Genomic DNA, 23,248 nt, shown 5'->3' on the forward strand with positions numbered 1-23,248 from the left:
ACTCCGAATCCAAAATCCACGCAGTTTCTCTGGACTCCTCATAGCGATTCCTCACATCAATGAGGAAAAATAAAAATAAATTCTAATAAATTCAAAAATATATAAGTTGATTAATGATAAAAACAAATTTACAAAACTTTAAATAGTGATATCAAACCTACTAATAAGTTTCAGAATTAAACTCCAACTCAAAGTTCCTAAAAACATAACTTACCATTTTATATACCGTCATGATTTCTACTAAGCTTCATGGTCTTCAACCAAAAAATAGTAAGTGCCCAATTTGGCCTAACCACATTATTCTCCTAAATTTTCTAAGCTATTTTCAAGTTGTGCACGACTCCTAAAGCTAGAGGATCAAGAGTTATGATCGAACTAAAACTTACTATAAATAATAAAAATGAAATTAAAATGGACTTTCGACAGTCAATCTGATGGAATCTCTTAAATTCAGCGTGGTCAACCCGGCATAGTGGGGTTGGTTGGCTAAAGTAGATTCTCCTACCCAAAAACATATATTATACATCAAATAACTCATTCCAACTTGTGAGATACACTTGCATTAGGGTTCTGACGGTCCTAATCACTTTTGCCTTTGATCAAGCCTTCTCTGGTCCATCTTGGCTATGAAAGTGTCTACGACCCGCTCGACATCAAGGAAACTATGAATTCTTACATAATACAGTCTACAATAGTCTCAAAATGGGTCTTTTCAGTCTTTTATTAGAAAAGAAAGAGCTCCTTTGCACTGACATGAGTATTGTTTCATCATTTCTGAAAAATCTTCAAAAAGTAGAGCCAAACTCAGCCTCATATAACCAGGATTAATGCAACCAAATCTTTAGATCAACTGCTGATATTTGATGGATGAAAAGTTTGGACATTGATGGCTCCTATCTTCCAATCTGGAATGCCTTTGAGGGAGAATGGTCAGTGTGACTGAGCCATACACCACACTTGTAGGAACCTAAGCCAGGAATCATCTAATGCCTCCCTTCTCCGTCTGTCTTTGCAAATTCTTAATCAGGTGGTGGAGACGAGCTAAAACAATTCAACAGTCTAGATGGCTGAATGGTGGGTCCCACATCGAGGAACATGGGGTCAAGGATCATCTGCTCTCCCTTTCTCAATCTCTTCGCAAATTGTCGATAATGCAGCAGAGAAATGTTGGTGACACACATGTGAGATCCAGATCAATCATCAAGTGGGTCCCACTGTGAACATACCCTAGCCCAAAAATCAAGCCGGCCTGCTCATCAGTTGGGCCTAACGTGTGAAAGGGCCATTTCTCGCCTCTCTCTATCTCTCCATTTTTCTCATACACATGCAGCACACCTGATGAGAGTGGACCAACCTGATTTTCGCACCAGAGCATGCTCATCAAGGGACTTACTTACCTAAGGAGAAGCCAGAATTCACACATGTTTGCCATATTATCAGACGTGTGCCATGAATTGATGGAGCAGTCTCCCTACTAACAAGTGGATCAACAGCTCATGGTACACTATAACATTCATAATATTTCAGATTTTAGAGTTTATTAATAATCAATCAGGACCATTCACTATGAGGCTCATGTAGTAGGTTCACAACCATCATGTACACAAGCCAATACATCCCTGTGGTCCCTTGAAATGGTGAAGGAATCATAGACTTGACCGTCGCTGCTCTTCTTGTATTCAAAGAGGAGCGACGAGTGGTTAAGTGCAGTTAATTTCACGAACCCATAATCGGAGTCCCTGTAAATGCTCCACTTCGGCGTGATGTCACTGAAAGTTGATAAATGACTGCCTCCACCGCCAACAACGACATGGATGCTTCCATTCACAGTTCCTGAGTAGTGAGATTTCTCTGCATTCATGCATTGGTTCTGCACAGTCACAAAGAAACCAGTTGCACCATATCATATTTTTGGAAAATCAACCCATGTAACCATTAAAAAAAAAAAAAAAAAGAGGATGGAAAATGGGAGAAAAGTCGAATATCCGTGCTCTGAACATCTGAGCGTGATCTACGGGCCAGGTCATCACAGTGGAGACGATGTGATGGATTGTTCGGATTTTATCGAGCTTGGCACATGTGGCCATGTGTAGAGGTGCATCTAGGCTTAGCAAAACTCTACTAAGTCTACTTGTTTGAGTGTACTTACGAGTGATGCATACAAGATTAAAGCTTTAGCTGATGCTCGCGCAGATTCCGTGTATGAAAATCGAGGCCGATCTAATGCATTTATGTAGAATTTGGATTGCTCGTTAATATATCTAAACCATTGATTTGTTTTGCAGGTGTGGCCCCACTGGTCACATCAGCCTGATTTCTGAGACATGGAATGTACATAGTGGAGATCACTGATGAGAAGCTCCAATCTTGCAAACGCATACCTCGTTTCCATATGTGAGGTGAGAACACTTACAAAGTGCAATCAAGCGCGTTTGCATAGAATTCCTCGGATTTTCATAGAGCACACTTGTGTGGGTCCATTGTAGCTATTGCAGACTCTAGCGTTTTCAAGTAATCAGATCACACTTAAGAGTAGCGACTCTAACTTGTGATATATTATATATAGCAGTTAAACTAGGAAATGGGTATGTACCACATATGGAATCACACTTTTAAGAGTAATCCATAAGTTCAAAAGCTAGGATGTATATCTTAAATGCACACAAGTACCTACCAAAACCCACATTCCTTTTCTATTCATACATACCTGGTAGACTGGGCATGTCCTTTCATATTGGTGAACATGACCATAAAGTGCAATATCAACCTTGTACTTCTGCCAAAGCTTTTGTAGGCTCTCTCTTCCCATTGGCTCTGCAAATTCACCACTCAGGCTGTACCCGTACGCTGAACTGTAGCCAAGAACACGATGAGCAGCAAAGATCAACCATGGTTGTTTCTGCCTATCCACTGATGAAAGGCAATGCTCGATGAATCTGTACTGTTCCGAACCCTCTCTCCAATCATGTTCACTGTCTGCTATGCAGAAATGGAACATACCATAGTCTGTAGAATACCTGTAGAAGATTGGAACATTAAGTATGGTGAAAAACGAGTAATGCTCATTCTTCACATACACCTCAGCAGAAAAAAATTGCATCGGCTTTACTCACGTATGTATGCCACATGAGCCATCCAGAAGGTGGGCTTTCACATTGGTCCACTTATCAGGTGGGACACCCATGTAGGTTAAACTAGATCATCGTCCTTTGGTTGTTTTTGTATCGTGTGGCCCACTCGACAAGTTGGTTGGTGCAATTTCCAACTTTTGGTTGGATTAGGTCATACAAATGCAGCATATCCACCAAATTTAGACTGAGTTTTGGATTGTTTCACATGTGATGAAATAACTCCAATCATCAAGCCATGTCGCATGTGGGCCCCATTGAACAGATAGTGCTAGATAAGCATGAATCATGACTTGAGCAAAATGAAATTGTGCAAAAAATAAACACTTTAATTTTTACCAAAACTTGGTTCTGTTCTCAGCTGGAACATAGAACATTGTCTCAGCCAGCACGCCACATTCCCCACCAGAATCCATATTTTCATAGAATGATCCTGACCCTGGCCAGTCACGCTCATGATTCCCACTGCAAGCAAATAAGATCGCAAAAGTTTCAAGGATTACCAAGATACAACATTTATACCCAAGATCTTAGGCATTGGCTTCAATGTACACTGTACACTGATAGTAAGTGTATAACGATGGTGACCAAGAAAGGGACATGCATTCAAAGGCTTCACTAATCAGTTACAAGCTTTTCACACGCATGGGAAATGTACAAGAAATCCAAAACAATCCTCAGGTAGTCTATAGCTTGGATGGTCCAACCTCAAAAATCACGCTGGTCTGACAATAACCTTTTAGATGTCCATTGTCAAATTGGTGTTAATTTTACAATAGGGCCTACCTTAATGATTGGTTCAGATCTTGTAAGCATACGCCACATGTATGAAAAGTGAGTCACCAAGGGTGGAAGTATATTTCATTTCCAATATCTTGCTATCTATCTTTCACATTATAAACTTTATGTTTGCTAGCCTAGATACACCATCACATGCAGCACAAGGTCCAACCTGGAGAATAACTGTGACATCAGAGTGGTGAATAAGGTATGACCCACATCCGAAATCATGATGTCCACTCATCATGTGCGAACCGTATACAAAAGGAAAAAAAACTTTCCAAGTCCATATTCAGTTTGCACAAGTGGCCTAACTGATGATTCGATTACCATGGATTTTTTCCTAGTTCATCTCCACCATGGGAGACACCTTATGCACAGCTTAAATGTCTCCCACAATTTCCAGGCTGATATGTGCATCCGTGTCGAGAATGGCTTGCATAAGGCTAGAAAACCTCTTATAAACTACGTGAGAAGTGGTTAAAAGGGCGGGCAAACCTTGCGATCATATATGGGACCTTTGATGCAATGGGCTCTACCAGTGCTGTGAACTGATCCCATTGAGAGATATATCCATTGGCATATGTTATATCTCCTATATGGAAAACAATGTCTATGTTATCCATGTCCTTGATAATTTGGTCAGTGGTATTAAGAGAGCCCGGCTGATAATTGTTGTATTCATTAGAACCGTCACGTTCTGCCTGCAGCATACAGTAGAAATTAATCTCTATCACCGATTCACCATCCACCATACCAAGGAGATAAGAGGAATTATGGGATCTTTCACTGGTTTTGCATGTTGCACTTGGGTTTTCAATTCCGAGATGTGGGGCCCACAGTCTAATGATCTAGACAAATGGATGGAGTATGCCTCCAAATACTGGAAGATAGAACAATCCTAATGTTTCTTTTACTTGTCACCTACAAAATAGATGGTCGGAAAGATAAATGCAGAAACTGTCCCACATTCAACTTAAAAAGGGTCCATACATGGTTAGTTGCAACAGACCGATGGTCTAGATTACTGAGTCATGAGCCCCACTTGTTAGAAATGAAAACCCAAGTATATTGTGCGTCGAGGTCATGTAATGCCCTCCTAAAACAAAAGTGTCCCAAGACAGCTATTTTACGAGTTATAGCCAAGATAGGCCAAGAGTGGGTCTACTCAAATCTCCCCCAAGCTATAAAATGCTCAACTTGAGAATAAAAATACTATGGTCAGGTTTTCAATTTGTAAAAATAGGGCCCATGGTTAAGTTATCCAAGCCGTTGATTTGTGGGCATGCACTAAAAACCTCCCACGTGGCAAATCCAAACCCTTCAGTTGGTGAAATAGTTGGTTCATGGGAATTCAGAGCTGGCCCTATTATATTAATGGTTTGGATGATTGGACCATGGGACCAACTTGCACAAACTGACAATTGAAGTGTGCCGTAGATATTCTTGGGCAAACATCGTACAACACTGCATCTCCCGCTATCCATGGAAGTCCATTTGAATTCTAGCTGGTTAGAGGGCCTCATTTTCAAAGACCACCACTATTTCATGGAATTGGGAAGAAATCAAAATAGAAGAAGCAGCAAGCTTTTCCACCAAATGCAGAGAAGTTTTCTTCAAGAGATCAAATGCCAGAAACTAGAGGTATTTTTGTCAATTTTGAGAACGAACCAAGCTTAGGTACACACAATATGTACCGGGGGTGGCTACAAACAAATCACTCGATGTTCTAGAATTCAATACATCTTCCAAAATGGGATTCCTAAACAACTTATTTTGAAATGTGTTGACATTCCCTTCAACCATCTTTGGATGGTAGGAGATATGCATGCATGGACTTTCAATGCACATTGTGTGATACAATCATCTCCCTTAAAGGGTGCAGCCACTGATTTCTTGTATGTACCTTTCCCAAGTCGCCAAATATGATAACTTTCTGTAATGAATCTTGCCCAGGATATGGGGATGCTTTAAAGGAATAAGTTTTGCTCCAAACATATGTACCATTGAATAACCGATGGCCCAGCTTGTATGTGTACCTGAATCACCACCACCAACACCATCATAAGAATCAAATCTTTATCTCTTCTCAGAGAAATTATATGATCCTCCATCCTGGACATGCACAGTATACTTGCTTTTCAGTTTTTATAAGTGCTGCTCATGGTCCAGTTATCTTGATTATCAGTTTATTCACCTACCAAATATGGACAACCAAAAATTTACTTGGTAGGACAATCCTTACCTTTCAATTTGTGATGCAAATAGACAGCCAAGAGAAGCACAACGATGATCCACATTCAACTAAAAACGAAACCCAGGATTGGTCAATAGGACTTTCTGATCTGGGAGAATTTTGGAGCATGGTCCATCCACTGCTAGGTGTCTAGCAGACCAATATCTGGATCATTAAACTGCGTCCATTTGTACAACTGAAAACCAGAGTATAGTGTGCATACCCTCGGGGTATCAACATCATAGTTAGAAGAGGAATTCCAAGTGAACTATCTTGAGTGCACTTTGTAAGTGTACTCATCTAAATGAACAGTTAAGATCCAATGGTCCAAATCCCATTTACATATGTAGTGCACCTGATGACCAGATTGGCCTGATGTTTGAGACTTTGAATACAGAATAGGGTACTCCAACCACCGGCACTGATCTGGCACAAGTGTGGGTTGTTTCCACATGTTAGTTCACTTAGAGTTTCTCTAGTTAGAAAGATATGTATGCAGAAGATTAATACACTGAATTTGGCCACAAATCTTTTAAGAAACTTGTATGTATGAAACCAGGATCTCTCCAACCAAATGTTCTTGCTGGTGCACCTGTAAGTTTGCAACAAAATTAAGTCATTTTATGAAACAAATCAGGCCCATTGAGGGGATAGTATTACATAAAAAGAAAAAGTCAAGCTAATGGTAAGTAGGACATATTGTCCACATGACAATGGGACTTCATGTTGGACATGGGCCTGTGGGGCTCACTTGTAGGCAACCACTAGTGGTTGGGTCCCACGTGGCTCTTCCTTCGAAATATCTCTGGGTAGATATCTCTTTTTCTAGTTTCTTTCGAAGTTTTAATTTGAATTCAAATTCAAACAAGAGAGAATTATGATAAGGTAGAGAGTTCAGATGTGAGAGCGGTAAACTATAATGTATCTGAACTCTTCCTAATCCTCTTAGTTCCTCCCTTTTATAAAAGGAGGCGGCATTTTCCTTGGTAAAAGGCGTAATTCCCAGATAGAAAATTGAGAGGAATAACAAGAGAATACCCTATTGTCCATTAGGTTATCCATAGACGATCCAAACTGTTGCTCGTATTTGGTGGCCATCTTAACCATAGGATCAGATACAAGCTTGTCTTTCCATCCAACATGTAACATGTATAGGATATTGGAGCCATACAAAAGATGGGCTGTAAAGGGAGGCATTTTCTTTGGTAAAAGGCAGGATTTGAGTAATTCCCAGATAGAAAATTGAGAGGAATAACAAGAGAATACCTTATTGTCCATTAGGTTATCTCTAGACAATCTAAACTGTTGCTCGTATCTGGTAATCATCTTAACCGTAGGATCAGATACAAGCTTGTCTTTCCACCCAACGTGTAACATGTATAGGATATTGGAACCATGCATGGACCGTATCATGAAGATCACCTAGCATGTAAAAGATGGATTGTATAGTGAAGATCACCTGACATGCAAAAGATGGACCATATCGTGAAGATCACCTGGCATGTAAAAGATGGACGGTATTGTGAAGATCACCTGGCATAGAAAATCAGGCTTATCAACTCATTAGGTTGGCTACACATATAAGCTGAGCCAAACCTCTGATGTCTATTGATTTTGACAATGTGGCTCACCCGACAATAGGACCAGCCTGATTTTTGAGATAGGTGATCTTCATGGTCTGGTCCACCTTTTTCACAGCTCTGATATCCTATGCATGGGACATATTGGGGGGCATCATTTATCTAAAAAAAGTAGTCATACCACACATGCTGTTACGATTAAATGTCAATGTCAGCCGGTGAGCGCATTTGAGTTTCTCCCTTCATGCCCCATTCAACAAAAGGAACTGCTTCATTTATATTGTAGCCACTCGTCCAGGTTACGGTCATCTGGGAAAAAACAGAAGCCACATGTCTTTAGATACTATGTACATGTATAATTTATCGTCCTAAATCAAGTGGAGGGGTGCGATGTAGAACAAATCAAGGAAAATCTCATGGACAACTAGGATTGAAAGAAATCAGGCTTCCAAGAATCTAATGCACTTCCGACAACTATGACTTTTTGACAGATTATTCATTTTGTGTGTATAATATTTCGTTGGAAAACTATCGATGAACTCAACATGTTGTCCAATGCGAAAATCTGTTGGCCCGTAAACCATTTTCCAAAAATAGGTTGTTTTAGAGTTTATTTTTAAGTCTTTAGTCAAAAGTTACTACTTTTAGTAAGTTATGGTTTTTGTTATTTTAGGGTTTGGAGACTCCTCTAATATCTTAAAGTAATTCTTTGAGTCATGAGAAAGAGTTTGAATTAATTTAGACGTCGTTTACTATTCTTAATGAATTTATTATTTTAGGGAAGTTTACTATTTTGGAAAAGTTGCAAATTTAGGTTTATAGCTTATATAAGTCATATGAGAGGGCTTTGTAAACAAACTTCCATCAATAATATCAATTTTATTCTTGTTTTTAGATATCTCTCCTTGTAGTTTCAAGGACTATTTTGAGAAGAAAACAATGATCTCCTCTTCTATCCACGTGCTCGCTAGGTTAGTCACATTGTATGGGAAAAATAAATTGCTAGGACACAAACAACCTATATTCAACTTACACATGTTGCTTGTCCATCTGATGAGTGAACCTCTTTGATTTTTGGGCCAAATCATATTCATGGTTCCCCCACCTTACGAGTTGCCCAGATCTCTCATAAGTGTGCCACATTGGCATGACTATGGCAAATCACCTCTTCAATCTGTCCTTGCACCAAGCATATTGGAATTTCTCTTCTGCTTTTGACCTAGTGACTATTGATTGCACATGACCCTAGACGCATTTTGATCTGATGTTAAGTCATTTAATTTAGAGCTTGCAAAGCAGACAATAAGATCATTTTTACTTATGCTGTGCACTTTGCAAGCCCTTAATCTTCGGAGTCCATGGTGGACCATTCCTAGGTTGGCCCACCTGGGCCCCATGTACAATTTTCACTGGAATAAGGTATGAAGAAATGCTGGATCATTGCTCTAGCGAGAGCTGATGATTCATTAGAAAAGAATCTCAACACATGCAACCTAAAGAAGACCATAATGAAACCGACTTACTTCATTCCAAGACTTCCCTTGAGCAAGACGTGGATAAACAGGGGCCTTTGGATTTGCAAAAGAGATGGTATTTGAAACTGCCACTAGCTTTGGCTGCAAAATAGCAAATATATTAAAATTAGTTCACATTACTAGTGCCATTCATCTTCCTTAATGATGCCTTGAAGAAAAAGAGCCACTATATCCTAATTAATTTGCGTGTGCCCATTTTCCATTTCATTAATTGAAATACTACACTTGTATACAATTTCACTTTCCGAAATGGAAAATGGATGTACGCAAATACACCAGTGTTTGGGGCAGATATCAATATCTTTCACTGGCAAAACAAGAGACAGAGATTACACACCAGGCCAGAAATTGACTAACATGAGAGTAAGGAGATAAAATGCTCACAACAAGCTTTCTGTTTCTTACCTGAGAACCTGAGAAGGCAACCCAATACAAAAGAAACATATTCCACTCCCTCTAAATTTTGACTACTGAAAACAAAATGAGTCTGATGGACACTCGCGAGAGCAGGAACATGTATCCTACTCTTCCCACACTTGCTAATGTGGCATGCGACTGAGATCTGGGTTGTTTGCCTTGTGGGCCACACTGTGCTTGTGCTGGGACCACACAGACCCGGACCAAGTGCAGTGCACAGAAGGATGGATTGTTGAAAATGGTTCTTCAGTGGTTCACATTGTAAACAAATGTGTGGTCCACCTGATTGCCCGACCCGGCCTATGTTCAGACTTCGGACCAATGGAAGTACAACAGCAGGGTACACCTGATGAACAGCCCCAATCTTGCACAGACATGCCAATGCGGCACGAAACAGAACAAGAAGAGAAAACAGAAAAGCAAACTTATGTTTAAAAGTCCTCCTGAAAATAATGCAAAAGAAAAATCTGCCCGCTGATTGATCAATTGAAGCCTCAAGAGACCTTTCCCTGTCTTTGAGTATTGTGGACTGGAGTGATTTGCATACTGGAACTGAAAATAAGGACACCATTGCTGAAGTTAGAGAAATTTGAAGACAGAAAGATGTGTTCATAATTTTCTAGTCATTCCCCAAGGTTAGAAGCAACACAAAAATTGCACACACCTTTATTGGTGCTGAGCATATAAATGGGGCGTCTGTCATGTCATTGCCGCTTTCTGGAGTACATGTAGATAGGCTGCAGTATAAACATGAGACAACAATTACATTTGAGAGGATGATTAATATGGTTTTCAGTTGAAGATTGGTCTAATTTTAGCACATTTAAGTTGTGTTTGGATGATCGATTTAACTAAATTGCAATTCCGGAAATTCATTATGGCTGCATTTGGATGCCACAAGTAACTTGAACTGTGGAACATCATTTTATTCATGAGAAATGACAAATAAATGATGTTTCCTAGTATTCATAATCAGGAATTAGGCCAAAGATCACAGCAGCATTACTTACATATTAAATACAACTTGAAAGCAAAGAAAACATGACTGGAAGCCCAGTCCTCAATATGAATACAAGGGTCGTTAAAGTTTAATTATAACTATTTAAAACAAACTCAAGAATCACAATTCCATCTGATAGGCGTCAACGTCCACATGGACCCTAGAGGCTCCATCTGTTTGGTCAATCGGTTTTTATCCATGAAGTCATAATTCAAGTAGAAGCCAAACATGAGCTAAGCTATGCAATGAGAACACTGCCACTCTTTTAGTTTTCCTTCTGCATAAATGTGTCACCTCACTAACATATGCATCTGTGTCGAAGACCTCTATACACAGATTTTTCAGTTTTTTCTTTCATTATCTATCGTTATTTTTGGGATATTTCTTTGGACTTGTTATGGTGTGAAACACAAATGCAGAGTAATCGCTCCACCTCTTTCAAAGTCTTGAACAATAACAGAGAGAGAGAGAGAGAGAGAGAGAGAGAGAGAGAGAGAGAGAGAGAGAGATTGTTGAGATGTGGAGCTACATTTGGGGGCCGCTCGACCAGTCGAGTGCCCTGCTCGACTGGTCGAGGACTGCTCGACTCAAAGTCGAGTGCCCTGCTCGATTGGTCGAGTGGCTCACTCAACCGGTCGAGGACTGCTCGACTCAAAGTCCAGCGAACATCAAGTTTTGGGTTCCGAGGTGCTCGACCAGTCGAGGTTATGCAGATTCATTTCCGGATTTGATGCGGATTGTAGATTTTTGAGTCGGTTTTCGCAAGGGTGCAAAATGGGAGTTGCCTAAACTATAAATAGGGGTTCCTAGGGCTTTTCTAGGTATAATGAGAGTTATTCCAAGGTGTGGGCAAAAGGTTTTTCTCTGTACTTCCAAGGGAGAGGTTAGTATATTGCCTTGTAATCTTCATTTTTTTTCATAGTGAAAGTTTGCATCCGTGGTTTTTTACCCTTGTTTGAGGTTTTTCCACGTATATCTTGTCTTGTGGTTTGTTTGGATTGCTTTGATTCTTTTCTAGTTTATATTTCTTCTTGTTTATCGTTTGTGGGTGAGACCGGATATTGGATCTCGGTTCACTGCGTTGTTGGCGTGCTGCGCAACAACTGGTATCAGAGCTATTGGTTTAGTTCTATTGGGAGCGATGACGGAAGAAGGGAAGACTAGAATTGAGAAGTTTGATGGTTTAAACTTTGCCTTCTGGAAGATGCAGATGGAAGATTATCTGTATCAGATGGACCTTTATATTCCTCTAGGAGGAAAAGAGAAGAAACCAGAAAAGATGACAGATGATGAATGGTTTTTATTGGATCGGAAGACTTTAGGAACGATCCGACTCTCTTTGTCTAAGAGCGTCGCCTTCAATATATCCAAGGTGAAACTACAAAAGAATTAATGGAAGCCCTAGCGACGATGTATGAAAAACCTTCAGCGTCCAACAAGGTTCATCTTATGAAACAACTATTCAACATGAAGATGTCAGATGGTGGGAGCGTGGATGAACATGTAAACGAGTTCAATACAGTCACGAGCCAGTTGGAATCCGTTGGCATTGTTTTTGAGGATGAGTTCAGGGCATTATTGATCTTGTCCAGTTTGCTAGACAGTTAGGATGGTTTGGTGATTGTTGTGAGCAATACTCAGGGTCGACAAAGCTGAAATTTGATGATGTGGTCGGTTTAATTCTCAGCGAAGAATCTAGAAGAAAGGCATTAGGAGTTTTAGGGGATTTAGAGAATGCTCTAAACGTTAAAGGAAAAGGAAGATCGCTGAACAAATGAGGCAATAAACACGGACGTTCTAAGTCGAGGAAGAAGTCTAAGGGATCGAAAGACAGAGATGGGTGTTGGCATTGCGGGAAGAATGGGCACATGAAACGTGATTGCAGGGCGTTCAAGAAACAAGAAGGAAGCTCTCAAGGCGGGAAGGATTCAGTGAATCTATCTGAGGAGAGTGACACAGAGGCATTGATCTTGTCTCTTGATGCGAGAAATGAGTCTTGTGTCATAGACTCGGGTGCTTCGTTTCATGCCACTTCGTGTAAGGAAGTTCTGTGTGATTATGTGTCAGGTGACTTCGAGAGAGTCTACCTGGGTGATGATGAATCGTGCAGTATCGTTGGAAAGGGAGACGTTCATATAAGTTAGAAAGATGGAACGACTTTAAAATTGAAGGATGTCAGACATGTACCGAGTTTGAGACGAAACATGATCTCAGTGGGGCAGTTGGCCAATACCGGTTATGTGACGACATTCCCCAGTGATTCCTGGAAGATCACAAAAGGCCTTGGTGATATCTCGAGGCAAGAAGGAAGGTACTTTGTACGTGACTTCAGGATCGTATAGTTCACTCACAGTTGCATCAACTGGAGTGAATGGATAGTTATGGCATCAGAGGTTGGGACATATGAGTGAGAAAGGGATGAAAGTGCTATTGTTAAAAGAGAAGCTACCAGGGCTGAAGTCTATTGACTTGGAATTTTACGAGGACTGCGTATATGGCAAGCAGAAGAGGATAAGTTTCAAGATGACAAGATGTGCTCCAAAGACGCATCTGTTGGAGCTTGTACACACTGATGTGTGGGGACCGGCACAGGTATCATATCTTGGTAGTTCAGGTTATTTTATTTCCTTTATTGATGATGCTAGTAGAAAACTGTGGGTTTATTTCTTAAAACACAAATATGATGTATTTGATGTATTTAAGAAATGGAAAGTTATGGTAGAAAACGAGACAGGTAAAACAGTAAAATGTCTCAGATCTGATAATGGAGGAGAGTATTGTGATAAGAAATTTGAGGAGTATTGTGCAGCAAATGGAATCAAACATCAGAAAACGATTCCAGGGACACCGCAGCAGAATGGTGTGGCTGAGCGCATTAACAGAACCATCCTTGAGCGCGTTAGGAGCATGAGGTTACATGCAGGGTTGCCCAAGACCTTTTGGGCAGATGCTGTGAATATTGCCGCATATCTCATCAATAGAAGTCCCTCAGCACCATTGGATGGTGGACTACCAGAAGAAACGTGGACTGGGAAAGAAGTGAACCTCGCACATCTCAGAGTGTTCGTTTGCACTTCACACGTTCACATTGATGCAGAGCATAGAAACAAGCTGGATGCGAAGTCAAAGAGGTGCACGTTTATAGGCTACGGGCAACATGATTTTGACTACAGGTTTTGGGATGCAGAAAACAGGAAAATCATCAAAAGCAAGGATGTAGTCTTCAATGAAAAAGTGATGCATAAGGACAGTGTGCAAGAAAATAAGGCCGAGGAGAAAGAATTCGTAGAGTTAAAAGAGTTACTGGACACGGGTGTTACAGCGCCACAGGATGATCATGCACGGGAGCATTATGAGGCAGAGCCACAGACACCTATTGTGAGGAGGTCTACTCGGGAGAAGAGACCCACGGTCCAATACTCACCCTCCTTACATTATCCACTGCTGACAGATAATGGTGAGCCAGAGTGTTTTGAAGAGGCGTTATAGTCAAATACACGGGTTAAGTGGGAGCAGGCCATGAATGATGAGATGAACTCTCTTGAGTCTAATCGTACATGAGAGCTGGTCACTCTACCTAAGGGTAAGAAAGTTCTTCATAACAAGTGGGTTTACAAATTGAAGGAGGAGCACGATGGTTCGAAACGGTACGAGGCCAGTTGGTTGTGAAAGGGTTTCAACAAAAGGCAGGTATCGATTTCACTGAAATATTTTCACCTGTGATGAAAATGTCTACGATTCGCATGGTCTTGAGTATAGTGGCTACGGAGGACTTACATCTAGAGCAGCTAAATGTTAATACAGTCTTTCTTCATGGGGACCTTGAAGAAGAGATATACATGCATCAGCCGACAGGATACGTGGTACCAAGAAAGGAGAACAAGGTGTGCATATTGAAGAAAAGTCTATATGGCCTGAAGCAGGCCTCGAGGCAGTGGTACAAGAAGTTCGACAGTTTCATGTCGGGAAATGGTTTTAGAAGATGTTATGTAGACCACTGTTGTTACTTGAATAAGTTTAATACGTCATACTGTAAACCGAGACGAGCTGAAAGCTTTTGCACAGTTGAGACAACCCAAAGGGGTTGAATATATAGAGATTACAGCATCTATACAAGGAAAGAAATAAAATCAGAATCATCTACCTATGGAAAACCAACTATATAAGGTATGCTAGCTATACAAGGTCTATACAAGGTATGTTTCAGCCTGTCTAACACAGCCTATCTAACATCCCCCCTCAAACTAATGCGGGTCATCGACAAGTAATAGTTTGCCAACGAGAAATGAGTGACGTGCAGAAGTTAAGGACTTGGTGAAAATGTCTGCAATTTGATCATGGGATGCAACATGTGGTAGAGAAATGAGCCCAGACTGAAATTTCTCACGGATAAAGTGACAGTCAACTTCAATATGCTTCGTCCGTTCATGAAAAACCAGGTTAGAAGCAATCTGAATGGCACTGAGATTATCAACATGGAGTGGAGTAGGATTCTGCACAGGAATGCCCAAGTCGAAAAGAAGTCCACGTAACCAAACAAGCTCACTACACGCAGCAGACATCGCTCGATACTCGGCTTCTGTGCTTGATTTGGAAACAGTGGCCTGCTTCTTACACTTCCAAGAGATGAGAGAAGTGCCGAGAAAAACACAGTAGCCAGTGGTAGATCTTCGTGTGAGAGCGCAACCAGCCCAATCAGCATCCGAATAAGCACGAAGGTCCAGAGTCGCCGTGGAGGAGAAGAACAGTGATCGATCTAGAGTTCCACATAGGTACCGTATGATGCGTAACACCGCAGTCATATGAAGAGTCCGAGGAGCAGAAACAAACTGACTGACGACTTGGACAGCATAGGTAATATTAGGGCGAGTCATAGTTAAGTAAACCAGACTCCCAACCAAACGACAGTATAAGTCGGGCTGTGCAAGTAGATCACCATCGTCGCGGCCATAATGAATGTTAAGTTCTAAGGGAGTCTGAACTGTTTTTTGATCTGCCAATGATGCCAAAGCGAGAAGATCTTTGGCATATTTACGCTGGCTGACCAGGATCCCATATTTAGAACGTGAGATTTCAAGCCCAAGAAAGTATGTGAGATGGTCGAGGTCTTTCATCTTGAAGGAGGATTGCAGAACTTCCTTTAAAGCCGAGATGCCAGCAGTATCGCTACCAGTCAGTAGGAGGTCGTCAACATAGACCAGAACAATGACAATTCCGTGAGCAGTGATGCGTAAAAATAAGGATGGGTCATGACCACTTTGAGTAAAGCCAGCACCCGTAACAACATCGTGAAAGCATTGGAACCATGCCCGAGGTGCCTGTTTGAGGCCGTACAGGGCTTTCTTTAGACGACATACCTTATTGTCAGGGATTAAGGAGCCAGGAGGAGGTTTCAAATACACGGTTTCTTGAAGATCTCCATGAAGAAAGGCATTTTTCACATCCATCTGAGCGAGTGGCCATGAGCGAACAGAAGATATAGCCAGAAGAGTACGAACAGTTTTCATCTTGGCCACGGGAGCGAAAGTCTCATCATAATCAATTCCGTATTCTTGTTTGTATCCCTGAGCGACAAGTCGAGCCTTGTATCGATCCAATGATCCATCAGACTTGAGTTTGACCGAATAAATCCATTTGCTACCAATTAGCTGTTGGTCAGCAGGTCGAGTGACAATGTCCCACGTATGATTATCTGCCAATGCTGCAAGTTCTTCTGCCATAGCCTTCTTCCAACAATCATGAGTGGCTGCCTGAGAGTATGAAGTAGGAATAGAAACGGTATCTAGAGTAGCATTCATGGCAGACATAGAGCATATCAACCGATCAGGCGCTCAATGTTCACGAGCGGAACGACAGATGGAGGTAAGTTCGGGATCAGCAACGGGTACAGTAGGTTCGGGTTGAGTAATAGGTGATGGATCTGTACGTGGTCGACGTGAGTAAACCTGCAACGGACGAGGGAGAGTACTTGAGGCAAACGGAATTTCTGGAAAGGCAGTTAAACCAGGAGAGTTGGGAGTGTGCGGAGGAGGAAGAGATGAATGAAAAGCAATGTGCTCAAGAAAAACAACATGTCGTGAAACCCGAACACGACGAGAAACCGGATCATAACATCGAAAACCCTTCTGAGTTTCCCCAAATCCCAAGTACATACATTTGACTGAATTTGGAGATAGTTTGTTACGTTCACGTGAAGCCAGGTGAACATAACAGATACAACCAAAAACACAAAATGTGGAATATGCAGGAGGTAAGCCAGTGAGAACAGAGTAAGGAGTTTTACTGTTCAGAACTTTGGTTGGCATCCGGTTAATCAAGAAGGCGGAATGTAACATTGCTTCAGCCTATAAAGAATGAGGAACACTCATAGCTGTTATCAGGGTGTTGGCAGTTTCAACAATATGACGATTTTTTCTTTCAGCCACCCCGTTCTGTTGTGGAGTATCAGAACAGGTGGTTTGATGAATAATTCCATGCCCTTGAAGAAATGTACGAAAATTAGTTGAGAGATATTCCCCCCCTGAGTCAGAGCGGAGAGTTTGAACTGAAACCCAAAATTGAGTCTCCACCATAGAGTGAAATAACTTGAATTTTTCAAAAACCTGTGAGTTCGATTGTAGAAAGTAAATCCAAGTGTAACGTGTGAAATCATCAATGAATATTACATAGTATCGTAACCTAGAGAGAGACATAATTGGTGAAGGACCCCAAACATCCTATGCACAAGTTCAAACATAGAAGATGATTTTGTAGTACTTAGGAAAAATGGAACACACTTACTTTTTGAAAGACAACAGGAAGAACAAGAATAATCCAAATCATTTTTATTAAGAGAAATATTCCCTAACATGCCAGACGAAATTAACTGAAGTAACCGATCGGAATGTGGATGACCCAGGCGAAAGTGTCATAGTTTCCACAATTTATTTGCTGAAGAAATATCTGATGCAGAAGGAGAAAAGAAACAACGGGCCGGAGTGACAGATGGATCAAAATCCAGCACATACAGACGACCATGCCGCCTACCCCTCCCAAGTACCTTCCCCGTCGCCAGATCCTGCACAAAACAACAGTTGGGAAGAAATATGACTAAGCAGTTATTTGATGTGAGTTGACCAACTGAAATTAAATTGGAGGAGAGGTTAGGGACATGAAACACATCACGAAGGGTGAATTGGCGATGAGCAGAAGGAGAGAAAGTCAATGATCCAACAGACTGAATAGGTAGTCTAGTGCCATCCGCAGTAGAAATAGCCTGATTGCCGGTGTAGGGACGAATGTCACGAAGATGGGATACAGCACCGGTCATATGATTGGAAGCACCCGAATCGAAGAACCATGTAGAAGATGGGGATATACCTGACATACCGGCCGCAGAAAGGGCCTGAACGATTTGCTGGAGCATCGCAGGAGTCAAAGGTGATGAAAGACCTTCAGCAGAAACAGTAGATGCAGTAACAGTCGGCTAGAAAGAAATAGTGGCAGCAGTAGTAGAAAGAGCACGACTACGGCCACGACCATGACCACCACGTCCACGGACGGAAGAAGATGCATATGCACGTGTACGGCAATCTTGAATGCCATGACCAGTTCGTCGACAATAAGCGCACCATTCTTTGCATTGAGCAACAACATGACCCACCTTATTGCAGCCGCGACATGTTAAAGGAGAGGAGCCACGTGTTGGTGTAGTGGTGGACACAACAAGCACCATATCAGATGATCCCAGAGTCGAGGACGGAAGTGATAGAACTTTCAGTTGTTGTTCCTTAGCCAATAGATCATTAACAACCGAATTCAATGAAGGAGTAGGGCTACGGTTCAAGAGAGCAGCCTGACAATGCTCAAATTTCGGACGCAGTTTCATAAGAAATTGGCGAACTTGTGCACTCTCGCGCATAGTTTGAAAAATTCTAAAGTCATTAGGACATGTTGGATCCATCAAGGCCATTTCAGTCCAAATTATGACAATTTTAGAATAAAATGATTGAATACTGTCGTCACCCTGAGTAAGGTTAACGAGATCCTGTTCCAGACGATATGACCGGGCCGCATTACTTTGTTGATAAATTGTCTGAAGATGCTCCCACATTGCCTTAGCCGTGCGATGAGGTGTGAGGCCAACAACAATGGACCGATCGACTGAATCGAGAATCCAGGTAATAATCCGTCCATTGTTCATTTCCCAATCAGCCAATTTATCGGCATCCGTGGAAGTGGGAATAGTAACAGATCCATCAATTAGTCCCCACAAACCACGACCCTTCAGGAAGTTCTGAAAATGGATGGCCTATAGTGAATAGTTGGTACCATCAAAACTACACCTTGGGGCCTCTGTACGTGATGAGTTCTTGTCCATTGACCGGAGTTAATATAAAGCACGCAAAGAGTTGCAGCAGAAGAAGAATAGGAACAGCAACAGGACAGCAACAGTTGCAGCAGAAGAAGAATAGGAACAGCAACAGGACCTGTGGATCTGGAAAATGTAGATCCGGCGACGCAGCAGCAACAGCAACAGATCGGGCGACGCTGGGGGTGGTCGGATCTTCAACAGGGGTGGTCGGATCTTCAACAGGAGTGGTCGGACACGCAGTAGGGGGCAGTCGGACGCACAGGGGGTGGTCGGACGCGCAGGGGGTGGTCGGACGAACGGTCGGTCGCGCAGGAGGTGGCCGGATCTGCAACAGGGGACGTTCGGAAGAGCAGGGGATAGTCGGATCTGCAACAGGGGCACGGGAAGAGCAGCAGATGGTGCTTGGACGAGCAGAGGGATGATCGGACGACGCAACAGGGGTGGCCGGACGACGCAGGGGTGGTCGGATCTGACAGGTGGTGCCGGATTTGGATCAGTGATGCGTTGATACCATGTAAACCGAGACGAGCTGAAAGCTTTTGTGTATTTGAAACAACCCAAAGGGGTTGAATATATAGAGATTACAGCATCTATACAAGGAAAGAAATAAAATCAGAATCATCTACCTATGGAAAACCAACTATATAAGGTATGCTAGCTATACAAGGTCTATAAAAGGTATGTTTCAGCCTGTCTAACATAGCCTGTCTAACACATACATCATCCTTCTTCTGTACGTTGATGATATGCTTGTGGCCGGTTCAAGCATGAAGGACATTTCAGATCTCAAAAGACAACTGTCTAGAGAATTTGCCATGAAGGATTTAGGAGCTGCAAAACAAATCCTAGGCATGAGGATAAAGTGTGACAGGAAAAATAAGAAATTAGTTTTGTCACAGGCAAAGTACATAGCCAAGGTACTTGATCGATTCAATATGGGAGGTGCTAAGCCGGTTAGCACTCCATTAGCCAACCACTTTAAGCTATCTAAGGAGCAAGGTGCAAAGACGTAGGAGGAACAGGACTACATGGCTAAAGTCCCATACGCGTCAGCTATTGGGAGTCTCATGTATGCCATGGTGAGCACAAGGCTAGACATTGCTCAAGCAGTGGGAGTTGTTAATAGGTTCATGAACAACCCCGGTAAGGAACATTGGGAAGCCATGAAGTGGATCCTTAGATACTTAGTAGGTACTAAGGATGTAGGGCTGTGCTATGGTGGATCGGAAATTAAGCTACAAGGCTACGTAGATTCAGATTTGGCAGGAGATATCGACAGCAGAAGAAGCACTATAGGTTATGTCTTTACTTTGGGTAATGCTGCAGTCAGTTGGGTCTCTCAGTTACAGAAGATAGTATCTATTAGTACAACGAAAGCAGAATATGTTGCGGCTACAGAAGCGTGCAAGGAGATGGTGTAGATGCAAGGTTTCATGGAAGGGTTGGGTAAGAAGCAAGCAGATTGCAAGCTGTACAGTGACAGTCAGAGTGCAATACACTTGGCTAAGAATTCAGCCTTTCATTCAAGGACCAAGCATATTGCCATCATATATCACTTCATACGTTCGTTACTAGAAGATGGATTGATTGCTCTGGAGAAGATTCATACAAGTGAGAATCCTGTAGATGTGCTGACCAAGGCGATCACACGGGAGAAGCTGAAGCTTTGTTAAGCTTTGATTGGTCTTTAGGCTTGAAGACGGGGAGGTGGTGCACTCCGGATGTACAAGATGAAGGTTTATGGTGATTTGTCTCCAAGTGGGAGATTGTTGAGATGTGGAGCCACATCTGGGGGCCGCTCGACCGGTCGAGTGACCCACTCGACCAATCGAGGGCTGCTCGACTCAAAGTCCAACGAGCATCAAGTTTTGGGTTTAGAGGTGCTCGACCGGTCGAGGCCCATGCTCGACCAGTCGAGGTTACGTAGATTCGTTTCCGGATTTGATGCGGACTGCGGATTTTTGAGTCGGTTTTCGCAATGGTGCAAAAGAGGAGTTGCCTAAACTATAAATAGGGGTTACTAAGGCTTTTCTAGGTATAATAAGAGTTATTCCAAGGTGTGGGCAAAGAGTTTTCTCTGTACTTCCAAGGGAGAGGTTAGTATATTGCCTTGTAATCTTTGTTTTTCTTCATAGTGGAAGTTTGCATCAATGGTTTTTTACCCTTGTTTGGGGTTTTTTCACGTATATCTTGTCTTGTGGTTTGTTTGGATTGCTTTGATTATTTTCTAGTTTATATTTCTTCTTGTTTATCGTTTGTGGGTGAGATCGGAGATTGGATCTCGGTTCACAGCGTTGTTGGCGTGCTGCGCAACAAGAGAGAGAGAGAGAGAGAGAGAGAGAGAGAGAGAGAGAGAGAGAGAGAGAGAGTAGGCTTACTCTCCTATCGATGAGGTTGACTCTAGCAGGTCGCCAAATTTCGGGTTTTGGCTCCCTAATTTGGCGTTCGTGTAATTGTGAAGCTTGATCCATAATTACTCAATGTAAGGTGTCATGCTATCCATGCCCAACAAATACACCCATCCTTTCTACTTTTGGATATACACAATATCAACTTTGTACTACTATATGACCAAATGTAGACAGGATGGTCGTATTTAGCAGTCCAATCAGGTGCCAATATCATTTTGAGTTGGTTGCTTAAATCCAAAGGTGTTGGATTCACATTTACAGTTGCTCCGTATCTGTTCCACACCATGACAGAACCCATACTCCTTGCATATTAAATCCTTTAGGCTTTTTATCATTGTTTTCTATTATGGTAACCAAAATATACTATTAAGAGATTATAGTTTAATATCTTTTTATAAATTATTGGAAAATCAGGCTTCTACAAGTGGCCATGTACAATATCCAGTACATGTTTGACAACGACTCATGAAGTGTTCAAATTATAGAAATGGCTAAGTGGAACAAGAGATGCATTACTTGAAATTTGCTGGAGAAAACGCTCCCACCCAATCATCTTCGGATGGATTGGGAGATTCAATCTCCAGATTTATCCATTCAGTATCTTCCTCCTGAAAACAGATAAGCAAATAAAGAGATTAGTACTCCATAGTTTCTGCAAATACAGATTGTAAAAATCAATATTATTGTGTAGAGAATAATTGGCAAATACAGAAATAGAATGTCATCCTTTCTAACTCTAAATCAATGGTTGGATTCAAAAGAAGAAGAAGTAAAGAAAATTAAAGTATGGAATTGTGAAGAGGAATTATACCATACTCTACTAGGTGATTGCACTTGCAGGCAAATCCACTACACACGCAGCATACATGTATGTCAATCCAGACCGTCCAAATCATGGGCATCACAACAAATGGATCATGACCCAAAAATCGCATCCATTGGATTATACCAGATATTTGACTTTGAACAAAGAAATTGGAAAATAGACAATTTATCTTTTCGATCATCCATTCGATGGTCACCAATCAGATGGCTAGGATCATCTGACTGGTGTAGTTTCTGAGTCGTGTTCCATCCTAGTGGGCCAGGCCATTTGGAACGATGTACATGCATGCCACATATGCAGTCGAGATCTACCGTACATGGCCAGAGTATGATATAATTTCACAAGCACGGTCCTCATCCACTTTACCGTCACCTGCATGCACGCCGATCCAGTCCGTTCAAATCACATGCCCAGTTGTCAATGCTCCATGGCCCGCAAATTACTTTGATAAGATAATTCCATTATCCAATTCATGGCCACTCAATCAAACTGTCAGAATCATTCAGGTAGTTGGCTTCCAACGATATGAGCGGTCTCGATCGAGACTAAATGTATTCCACGTGTATAGATGATGTGTGCGTAAGCATGAATGAACCACCTCCGCAAGACTACAATATAGCGTTGAGAAAGAAAACAGAAATAACGGGCGTTACCTTGAGACCGAGTAGGAGAGGGGAGGCCCGAATTCTGGCGGAATCGTGAAGAGCGAGAGTGGCTCTGTGGATGGCAATCTTCGACAATGGCTGCTCCCCGCCTTGAGCTGCAGCCACACCGAATAATGTGGTAGCCAGGTACAGCAGCAGTAAAAGAGTTATAGGCACCGACAACAGCTTCTTCTTCATTTCAACCGATACTACTGTCTGGAAACTCATTAGATGTTGCAAAGAGAAGAAAATCAGTGAGAGAGAGAGAGAGAGAGAGGTATATGGTGGGAATCAAACATGAAAAGACGGCAATGAATGGAAGAAAGAGTCGTCTTTCA

The 23,248-nt window shown here is 41.9% G+C and overlaps 1 protein-coding gene across 1 annotated transcript; it reads right to left on the reverse strand.

Annotated features, from left to right (window-relative positions):
• Positions 1 to 1,482: 1,482 nt before the first annotated feature.
• On the reverse strand, positions 1,483 to 23,248 carry LOC131246880 (probable inactive purple acid phosphatase 27). The gene is given in 13 exon segments (XM_058247339.1): positions 1,483 to 1,870; positions 2,708 to 3,017; positions 3,468 to 3,593; positions 4,407 to 4,612; positions 5,815 to 5,947; positions 6,655 to 6,736; positions 7,906 to 7,937; positions 7,939 to 8,033; positions 9,248 to 9,340; positions 10,106 to 10,228; positions 10,341 to 10,413; positions 21,957 to 22,048; positions 22,920 to 23,248. Coding segments are annotated over 13 exon segments (1,881 nt in total). The 5' UTR covers positions 23,139 to 23,248; the 3' UTR covers positions 1,483 to 1,573.

The sequence above is a fragment of the Magnolia sinica genome, chromosome 5 (genome assembly GCF_029962835.1).
Source record: "Magnolia sinica isolate HGM2019 chromosome 5, MsV1, whole genome shotgun sequence".
In the NCBI taxonomy this organism is placed as follows: Eukaryota; Viridiplantae; Streptophyta; class Magnoliopsida; order Magnoliales; family Magnoliaceae; genus Magnolia; species Magnolia sinica.